Here is an 11,345-nt window from a genome sequence, read left to right as displayed (position 1 = left end):
AAACGAAAAAATTTAAAGTATTATTTTCTTCTTCCCTGAAAAGACTATGTCAATATAAAACGAACAGAAATTAATTTAAAAAACTTTTTAAACAAAATAAGTTTTTCAAGGAAAAGTAAAGAACTCCATTAAACAAAAATGAGCTAAAGTAAAATCAAATAATCTACCAAGCGTGAAACTACCACAAATCAGTATCGATAAATAAATGAAACCCAAAACGAACAGAAATTACAATAATTAGCCGAATCAAACTCAAAACGAGCAGAAATTAACATAAGTTGGGCGCAAAACCCCTATGCCTTCCCAATGCCAGAACAAAATCTGCACTTTACTGAAAAAATACAAATGAATGTACATTGTCATTTTAATATATAATATACTGATATTTAGTAATCAAAATGTTAATATTATTTGATTTATTAAAGTTATAAAAGTAAAAATATTTATATTTTTTTCAGTAAACTGCATATTTTGTTCTGATCTTGGGAAGGCATAGGGGTTTTGCGCCCAACTTATGTTAATTTCTGCTCGTTTTAAGTTTGACTCGGTTAATTATTGTAATTCCTGTTCGTTTTGAGTTTCATTTATTTGTCGATGCTGATTTGTGGTAGTTTCACGCTTGGTAGATTATTCGATTTTATTTTTGCTCATTTTTTGTTTAATGGAGTTCTTTACTTTTTTTGAAAAACTGATTTTGTGGAAAAAGTTTTTTAAATTAATACTCTTAAAAAGTGTACTAGAGCTGTCAATTTTCAATCAAATGAGCTCCTTCCGAAGTTTCTACGACAAGAGTTCCAATACAAATGCCTTGGTCGGAAAAATGTAGTAATATTACATTGTCCCACTTCGGTCTTTACTTAGGCAGCGCTATCGCTCTGCATATACAAAACAAGTTGGCAGTTGGTAAGTGGTGTTTGGACTTAGGTCTGTTTCTCACCGAGTCAGGAATTAGCTTGACTTGTACTGAGTTGTGACTTTGTTCATTTTTGAACTGAGTCAAGAAACAGCCCTTTTTTCACCAAATAAACATTCGTAAACATAAGCAAAGGGATTCCTGAAATGCTAAGAACACACTTTATTGAAACTTCATTTTGTTCCCAGTAAAGTAGAAACGACACTTTGATTTTTTAAAAAAGTGAGAAGCTGATAAAGCTCTTCATGTCATTCACGAAAAAAAACGCGTCTACTAAAAAAATAACGACCGAATTTAAGCTAGGAACTGTTTTCGAGACAAATTAAAGAGTAACATTACTATTCTAAACGAGCTGAAATTAGCTCCTTCATGACCTTTGTTTAAAACGGATTAGAATTGCCCCGAACTTGTCATCCCCTATTTATCCCCATAACGTTAAAACATTACTTTGAAGAAATGTAACTCTTTACTTTTCGTAGGGCTAATTTGAAAAAAGGTTTTTCGAAAACATCAAAATACTAATGCGCTTGCTGCACTGTATTTGTTATATATTACACATTGTTCAATCTTTCGCCAACTTTGCCCAATTTTCTTGGATTCTACTATGGAAATGAAAGAATTATTTGCTGAAAACTCGGCGGTCGCAAGTGTTAAGTAACAAACTGTTAAACGTGCAAAATTAATTAAAAAACTACGAACTAATTTTACTATATGATTTGCAAACGAGTGGTCATAAAAATCAAACGAAGATTAGCAGTGCTGACTACAGTTCACGCTTTTTAGGCATTCGTAAGGTAAATATAACCGACTTGAAATCCCTCCCCCCATTCCTCTGATGATTCAAGTATTCTGTGGCGCTTTTGATAAGATTTTTCCTAACGTGAATTTATTCTCCGTAACTTCTTTCAGCTTAACTTACAAGCAGATGTTTGCATTCAGATGCTAAAATCATATTTTCTTCAGTATAAAAGAAACGGTGATGGCTTCGCTTATTCCTTATGTGCAATACGGTTTGGGCATACTTTATGATAAACGATTTGAGACGGAGTTGGCAGCTGACAACCTTTGATTGCCCAGGCACGTGCAGGGATGGAAAGGACATCTGCGTGTACTTGATTAATTGTGTGATGATAAGGAAAAAAAGGATCGTTTACCATACGAGACGCCTGCTTATAGTCTTTTGTTGTGACTGGAGTCACGTTTTTTAGGAAATCAGTAAAGTTTATGCCATTCATAGTTACACAAATCCAGTGATTTTGTAGGCTACTATTCAAGGTACAGACAGTCAAGGTCAAAATGTTGTAACCAAGATTTGCACAGACAAAGTTCTAATACTACAACCAAGCTTAACAACACGCGTACTTATTAAGCCGTCATCTTCGGAGCACTAGTGTAATATGGAGTAGTTTTTTTTGCACCCGTCAATTTGCGTTAATGTACACAGCAGAACATAAGCAATTTTGTATGTGGGACGGAAAAAAGTATCTCAGAATATTAAAATGATAGGTAAAGCAAAGCTGTATATAAATTTTGAGCCAGATCGGTTGAGAGGAAGGGGTCAAAATAAGCAACTCAAGTTTTGAATGGCGACAGAGTCAGCAAGCTAAGTAAAACGTGATAATTCGAAAATACAGTTTCTTGGCTGTTGTATTAATGGCTCACAATAACGTTTCTGGACTTCTGTTATATCTGAGATGAGACAATTATTCCTATGACAAAAGAAAAAAACAAACTTAACTAGCCAAGCAATAAGTTACTATTTGGAATAGCTTGAGTTCAAGAGTGTCATTTGTGGAGGGCAAGGAGTACTGTGAAACCTTATCTAATTACGGACAAATGAAATATGTGAAAATCCTTAAATGCTATTTTTCTTATACTCCCCCTCGATACTTGCTCCTCCCTCGTTCAACAAGAACTTTTGTTCAAAACACACATTTAACAATACAAGTAATAACAAACACCATTATTAATGAACTTTCAAGTTACATAAACATCGGTTACACATCAAAAGTCTGATTATTTTGTGGCTGGAAACTCACCAAAGAAGGAGGCCCCAGGAATTTATTTTTGTAAGTCAGCATTTGTGGGTGTGGCTAATTTGGAAAAAGTGCGATTGTAAGCAAATTACGTGGATATATAAAATAGACTGTAAAAAAAAATCGTAAACAACTGAGATTTCTGGCAGGTACCGGCCAAAAGGTTTCCTTTTGCATACAGGCCTATGCCTGGCACAAGGCTTGGATAAAACAAAATTTTCAAAACAGACATATATATAGGCCTACTGTTATTTTTTCGCACTTTGTGGCCTATTGTTAGGTTAAAATCCAATAGAATAGATTCAATTCATTTTGACTTAAAGAAAATTACATAACTGCCTTTCATTCCCGAAGACTAGCTATGTTTTCAGAGTCTAGCTACATGAATATGATCGATATCAAACAGTCTGTGGTAACGAACTGTAAGTAAGCGGCAATCTCCGCTAGTAGTAACCAAAACGCTAAAAAAAGGAGACTCGACAGCAATATAAACATCAAAAGAATAAATGTTACGGTGATTCCAAATATATAAAATGTAACAGGTTTAAAGCTACCTATTAAAAGCTACGAACCTCAGAAAATTTTCCTGATTTTCGAAAAAAGGGAAAAACAGCAGCAAAAATGCAAGTGATCTTAGTGAAAATCATATTATGACATATGTCACGTCTGAAATTGCTCCCTTCTTTAAAATATGGAATTTTATATTCTTTTTTCGAGAAAGAAATTCTCGAAAAAAGCGGATGCGTGTTTGTTTGATTTTTTTCCACAGGAATGATCGTATCGAACGCGTCGTCCCAAAAAATCAGAGAACGGTTCATTCGAGCGTAAATTAAAAGTTATAGCGTCCTTTTAAGCGGAGAAAAATATTACGACACAGCAAATTAGCGTTTCTGCCATTGTGTGGAAAAAAAAAAACAATTTTGCACCGAAGAGAAGCAGGTTATTATCAATTGAAAATTCAGGGATATCCAATTGATTTACAATATATGAGAAACTATAAATTGAATATCCCAGTTTCAGAGGCTATAATGCCGCGCAGTGGTGTATCAAACGATTCGTGGAAACGAACTGTAAGTAAGGAGTGACCCGGCTCAACAGTAACCAAAACTCCAAAAACTAAATTTTTATACCAACAGATGCATCAAATGAATAACATTTTTATGATGATTTCAAATATATAAGTTTCATCAAGTTTAGTTATACCCATCCAAAGTGACGCGCCTGAAAAAATTTGCCTTAAATTTGGGAAAAAGGGGAGACACCCCCTAAAAATCCTTGAACTAAATGAAAATCATACCGTCAGATTCAGCGCATCAGAGAACCCTACTATAGAAGTTTCAAGTTCCTATCTGCAAAAATGTGGAATTTTGTTGTTTTTTTTTGCCAGAAAGATCACGGATGCGTGTTTATTTGTTTTGTTTTTGTATTTTATCCCAGGGGTGATCATATCGACCCAGTGGTCCCAGAATATTGGGGGACGACTCGTTCAAATTGAAGTGAAAAGTTCTACTGCCCTTTTTAAGTTACCCAAAAAATGGAGGCCAAAGTTACCCGATCAAAATTTTGAAATGGCCGTTTTGTTCATCATGGTCGAAAAATGCAATAACTATGTCTTTGAGGATGACTTAATCCCCCACAGTTCCCGGGGGAAGGTCTGCAAGTTCTGAACTTTGCCCGATGTTTACACATAGTATTGGTTATTGGGAAGTATATAGAAGTTTTCAGGGGGGATTGTTTTTAGAAGTTGTGTGGGGGGGTCGGGGGTTACGTGGGAGGATCTTTCCATGGAGGAAGTTTTCACGGGGGAAGGGACATTGCTATGAAGGGGGTGCCGGATTTGCCAGCATTATTCAAAAAACGATCAAAATTAAATAAAAAAAAAAAAATTCAACTGAAAGTAAGAAGCAACATCAAAACTTAAAACGAACAGAAATTACTAAGTATATGATTGGGTTCGCCCCCTGGTCATTACCTTGCTCTTTAAGCTAATTTTTTTTGTTCTTTCATCAAACCTATTTATTCTAATTAACGTGATTCAGGGGTCATTCTTAAAGAATTGGAACAAAATTTGAATTTTAGCGTAAAGAGCAAGGTATCGAATAGGGGGCGAACCTCCTAATATACGTAACAAAATATACGAATATAGAAGTTTGTTATGCAAGTTAATTCGTAAGTTACGTCAGATCAAAAATTCGAGAAAGCCATTTAGACAAAAAAAAGTAAAATTAATATGCAAATTTTGTCTTAATTATTCATATACGCTGAGCCAAAATCAAAGCTGCATTAATTCAAAAACGTTCAGAAATTAAATAAAAAAAACAAGTTTTTTAACTTAGAGAAGGAGCGACATTAAAACTTAAAACGAACAGAAATTATTCCGAATATGAAAGGGGTTGTACCCTCCTCAACACCTCGCTCTTTACACTAAAGTTTGACTCTGTCTCACAACTTTATTTTTTAAAACAATAAAAAAACTTTAGCGTAAAGAGCGAGGCATTGAGGAGGGGACAGCCCCTTTCATATACGGAACAATTTTTGTTCGTTTTAAGTTTTAATTTCGCTCCTTACTTTTAGTTAAAAAAAAAAACTATATTTCTTTGTTTAATTTGTTCACAAAGAGTCAGGTAGCTCATAAAAATAAACGGTGAATATAGACATTTATTTTAAAGCTTCATTTAACTAAATTGATTCATTTGATGTTTGATAAAATTGTGTAAGGTGAAGCATAATTGCGCATCAGCTATTATAGAGGAGGGCCGGTGGGTCAGTGTGCAGTTGGGGGAATGTGCCTGATGCCTCAAAAAGTGTATTTGTACGCCCAAATTTTGCAACTCTCTGTGAGCCAAAGTATAGAAGAGGATTTAGAGGGGGGGGGGTTTAATTTAATCTCTAATCACCTTTATTTGAATTCAGCCTGAATAAAGGGGCTGTGGGGTAAAAGTTCCTTTCTTATTGCAGAAAAAATTTTCTTTGTGACATAGAAGATTACGTTCGTATGCTTACCGACGCAAAAGTTGAGAGGTCAGGGCGAGGTGCCTCTTGAGTGTCACCAGGAAATTTCCTAGGAGGGTAGAGGTGTATTACCTGAAACCTTGTTTTTATTGACGTTTAAGTGGAAATATTGAGTTTTATGTTCAAATTTTTATGCACTAAACAATTCCTGGAAAAGACCTGTGGGGGACTTGTGCTAATGGTGACTTGACTTGGTGCTTGTGCTAAAGGGTGACTTGTGCTAATGGTGACCAAAACTCTAAAAAGGGAGTTTTGATGGCAATATACACATTAAAAGAATTGAATTCTCATACTAATTCCAAATGTGTAATATTCAATAAGTTTAAAGTTATCTAATAAAACTTACGAGTCTAAAAAAATTTGTTCCATTTATGAAATAAAGCCAAGGAATTTTAATGAAAACTTCACTTTAACATAATTTATGGTTTTAACCTACGATTATGACGGGATTCATCATCTTGTATATGAAGATGCAGTTTTTGTCAAAAAATTGATTTAATTCTAAATATCATACTTTGGTACTTACGAAAGGCACTAGATTGTGCTACTAACGGAAAAGGGAAATTTTCCTTGTTGTTCAAGCCAGGGGAATGCAAGTTTCCTCAATAGGGTTTTTTGTCATGGCAATTACGAAGTTGTGCTTTTTTGTTCCGGCCCGACGCTATATTTTAGAGGTTTTATTGCATTTTTTGAAATTCCATAAAATTATTTTCAGAATAATATTTTACTATTAACATTAAATTAGGTAATGGTTCTCATTCCTGAACAAGGTAGGAATGACAATTTTGTCTCACTTGACAGTTTCTTTTTAAGACACTTTTAATTTTTGGTTACTATGGGCCGAGGTTCGTTCCTTAGTAGGTTGCGGCTACCGGTGTAACCATGATTACATCATCAAATTCAACATATAAGAGAGGAGGATTCAAGCTAATATCAACAAAAATATGAAATTTTGTATTTTTTCCGAAAAGGATGATCACCAATGCATGTTTATCTGTTTGCAGGTTTTGTCCATGGCTGTACTGAGCTTTTAATTTTCAGAGACAGTATTTCCGCACGGTGGCGCATTCCTTGCTAAAGGTGCACGCAGTCTATGCAAAATATATTCAAGATATTTTACGAAGATTGAGATTTTGTTTTGTTAATATCTCCAAACAGACACAACAGACCTTATCCATATTATTGCCTTAATAAGGGCCAAATGCCTACATTTGTAGACTTTTCTACAGGGGGGAGGCATAGGATCAAGCTAATTAACATAAAAATTATTATTATTATTATTATTTTTAATCTCAAATACAAAGAAAGCATTAAAATCAGAAAATCATTTCTATGTCCAGGTCTCAAGAAACCAGGGGCGGATCCAGGACTTTTTTTTGGGGGGGGGGGGCGCAAAAAAGGTTTATCCGATAAACTTGCGTTAGGAGAAAATTTAATTAACGCAAACTTGCGTTACTTAAGTAAATTACACTACTTTGGGCGACGTTGGGGGGGGCGCCCCCCCCCCCACTGCAAGAAACTATATATTTCTTTTCAAGTTCACAATTGTTTTTTCTGGTCATTTGCTTGTCGGAAGAGGTTCGACGGCATGGCACCCAGGAAATTATTCGTATTAGGGCAAGTTTGGTAAGCCTAACGAATAGGTGCATTAGAGACAAACAAGTGACATTTTATTTCGGGGATAGACTTTAGAGCTCTTCCTTCCTGGTTTTTGGATACCTGACAATCAATGCCTTTATTGCCTTTATTAATTCAAGAAGGGGTGACAAAATTCTTCTGAGGTCACTTAATTCTTAATCCCACTAAACTGACAGTTAACTCATTAAAACCATCAAGAAGCCTGTCTTTGTCCCTTTCGGCATTAAACTTTACGTACCCGACAAGAACCCGCAGAGTTTACTTTGGTTTTATTCTTAAAATGGTAGTTAAGCTACTGATTTGGGCTTTAAGCTTTTGTATTAATTCTGTATTTTGCCAAGTTTCCTTTTGGGGAAAGTGTCCTAATGTCTCAACTAAGAGCGATTTTAATGCCACACAAGTGAGTTTTTTTCTTTCTTTTTATGTTGACAACACTATTTTATGCCCCTAATTGTTTAGACGGACAGAGTCGAGTCTCTTAGGTTCGGGATTTCGTGTGTGCTGAAATCGTAAAGATTAGAAAAAAAACGTTTCTCTTATCAAACGATTGGGAAGAAGTATACGTAAAGACGGCCCCCCTAGTCTCCCAAATAAGATACTAGCCACTACTATGGACAGTTGCGTCACTTAATGAGGGAGAAGGTGTTAACCTTCTTTTCTAAGGATTAAGCTTATTTCTTTTAAAGGAGTCATGTTCTAAGTGTCAGTCTCATAATTTTATAGTTCAACCAATATAAAATTCAACAAAAATACATGTCTAGTAATTCTTTGTCGCTAAAAATTTGGAGTATCTGTTTTTTTTTCTTCTTCTGTGATACAACTCTAATAAAATACAAAACGAAAGAGACGTTCCTTTAAGCCAAACATTCTGTCTGAATATTGAGATTGCCATGACTTAGGCCTACTCATATTTTTATATAGCCCCCTTTTTACAATGAACTCCTTTTCTCCAAAATAAGTTCTTGTAGTGTACTCATCACAAGCAATTTTATTCCTAACCATTTTTACATCTAACCATTTTCTTTTAATGTTTCTTTTAATGTTGCTCCTTATTTTCAGTTAAAAACTTGTTTTTATCTTATTTAATAACTTTTAAGACGCAACTTTTATCATTAAGGGCACTATTTAAGGTGTTGGCACCGTGATTCTTCGGTGGCATTGTTGAAAACTACGAAATTTCAAAAGTTGCATGATTAAATCCTATCCCACTTTTTGATCAAACAGGGGTATGGGTAATACTGACATACTTTTTGATCAAGCAATGGGTCAAGCTACTTTTCGTTTGCTAGTCTTCGTCGGTATGTTGGAACCTCTAAGAAATTAAATTGTGACTAATATTTCCTCCTATGTCGGTGCTCCCTTGTTTTTTTTTCTATTTCGGATTTTCTATATTTTTTGCTATTGCCTGAAAGTTTCAACTAATTGTCATTAGCCGTTCGTAAAATGTTGTATCTATGCCCTTTTGACAATCGGAATGCACATAGTATCTTTTGATTGAGCTCAACATCTCCTTCGAATTCTTTGATAGTTTCAACCTAATACCCTTCACTGTTCCTGAAATAATACACACACCGTATTAACAAGCTGAATGCACATAGTATCTTCTCATTTAGTTCAACTCTAAATAACGTGTCATGTTTCATGTTTTTCTATTTTATGTTTTTCGTCATTAGCTAGTATATTAAGAAAACCAATTATATGGAACGAACCCCACTTCTTACTTTCACTTACTATTATACATTCTTGTGTAAAATTGTTGAGTAAAATGTTGTCTATTTAGTTTATACAAAAGCCGGGCTGGGAATTAGGACAAAGATAGAAACATATTGACTACATCCCTGCCTAGAGAGCATGTAAAAATCTACCGTCTCACTTGTGGTTATTACCAAGCAGCATTTTGTGGCCTTAGAGTCTTAGACCCTATCATATTTCTGTTTTTGCCCTGTCTGTTGGTAGTAGGGTCATACCAAATATTTCAGGAGGAATGCTTACAACCCTTACCGAGAGAGGGGAAGGGGTATGAATAGAAAACACATTGCTTAGTCATTGCGAAAATGAAAAGTTGACATTTTATATTTTTTTTGACGAGGGATAGCTCAAATACAACCAAAGCCGCTACACTTAAAAAAAGAACGTGCTTCACGCACTTGGCCAACTATCGTCGCCGCTTTTTTTGATAATTTCAGCCAAATTCTTACCTGGGATGTTGCCTAATTGTTACCTGGGATGTTTGTTTTCAGGCATTTCATACCAGCAAATTTTCGGAAACATCAATTTAGATCTTTTCGAAGAAGCTAAACTTGGTTATGATAATCGACAAAGTGGTGTGACCTATTGTTTATTTTTACAATGACACGACTTTGCTTTTTTCTATTATTAAATTTAAAAGATATTCTGTATATATGGGGGGTCGTCCCTCCTCAATACTCCTATCTTCATGATCAACTTTTTTAGTACTTTACAAAAGGTTCCGTTGTGTTTAAAGAGTCGTTCTGAAAAAACTGGGACAAACGGTCAAATTCAAGAGTAAAGAGCGGGGTATTGAGTAGCGGACAACCCCCTAATATACGGAATAATGTCTGTTCGTTTTAAGTTTTAAAGTTGCTCCTTACTTTCAGTAGAGAAAATTGTTTTCTTATTTTACTTAATTTCTGAACGTTTTTACAAACCATCCCGGAAAATCTACTTCCACCTTCATGGAAAAGTCCCTCCACACAAAAATGTCCCCATGGAAAGTTCATCCCGCTTGAAGTACTCCCTCCTCGGAAATTACATCCGGACAATTCCATCCTCAATGCAAATTCCCCCCAGAAAATGTCTTGCGGACGGTTCCGCCTGAATAATTCTCCTTAGCATACTTTCACTTGAAAAAAGGCTTGTTATTTTTTCGATTTCTGATTATTTTTCAGGTCAAGGGGGAATCTCCCCACAGTGGAAAATTTTTCCCAGATATCCCCCCCCCCAATGGAAGGTTTCTCATACGGAGAATTTCGCCAAGGATAATTTCTCCTGGTACAATCCCCCCATTGAGAATTTCTCCCGTGGAAAACAACCCCCTCCCCGTAAAAATCCCCCAGAGAATTCCAGCTCTGCTGAAAATTTCCCCCAGACATTTTCCCCAGAAAATCTCCACCTGTAAAATGAAGTTGCCAACGAGAAAGTATAAGACAGATAAAATTGATTTCGTATATGAAAGCTGGCAAATTCCCCTCTGTAAAATTTCCCCTGAAAAGTTCACTCCTAGAAACTTCCCTAATGGAAAATGTTCCCCTTAGAAAACCCATACCGAGAACCCCCCCCCCCTGAATAATTTCTGCATGCTTTTTCTATAACAAGTACTATGTAAACAATGTGAAAATTTCATATTATATGAAATTTGTATTTCACATTTGTACAAACAACATTTATCATATTATAAGCACGGATCCGGAATATTTCTTCTGGGAAAAAAGTACAAAATACGTCATTTTTGCAAATGTTGAGATTGAAACCTCTACAGCAGGGCTCTCTGACACATCAAATATGATGGTGCGATTTTCAATAAGATTTCTTGACATTTGGGGATGTTTCCCCCTTTTTTGAAAATCAGGCAAACTTTTTCAGGCTCATAGCTTTGACGAGTAACATTAAGCTTAATGAATCTTATATATATATATATGGAATCAGCATAAATGGTCAGTTATTTTGATGTATCTATCGCTATCAAAGTTATTTGTTTTAGACTTTCGGTTACTATACTATTCGGC

The 11,345-nt window shown here is 35.3% G+C and overlaps 1 protein-coding gene across 1 annotated transcript in view; it reads left to right on the top strand.

Annotated features, from left to right (window-relative positions):
- Positions 1-7,879: 7,879 nt before the first annotated feature.
- LOC148941387 (apolipoprotein D-like) overlaps positions 7,880-11,345 on the top strand; it is a 56,479-nt gene continuing 53,013 nt past the window's right edge. The window contains exon 1 of the mRNA XM_089104263.1: positions 7,880-7,999. Coding sequence (XP_088960389.1) covers positions 7,880-7,999 — 120 coding nt within the window. The remainder of the gene's footprint in view (positions 8,000-11,345) is intronic.

The sequence above is a fragment of the Artemia sp. Qi Xiang Cuo genome, chromosome 18, assembly GCF_049724085.1.
Source record: "Artemia sp. Qi Xiang Cuo chromosome 18, ASM4972408v1, whole genome shotgun sequence".
Classification (NCBI taxonomy): Eukaryota; Metazoa; Arthropoda; class Branchiopoda; order Anostraca; family Artemiidae; genus Artemia; species Artemia sp. Qi Xiang Cuo.
This window is presented reverse-complemented; position numbering and strand designations above follow the sequence as displayed.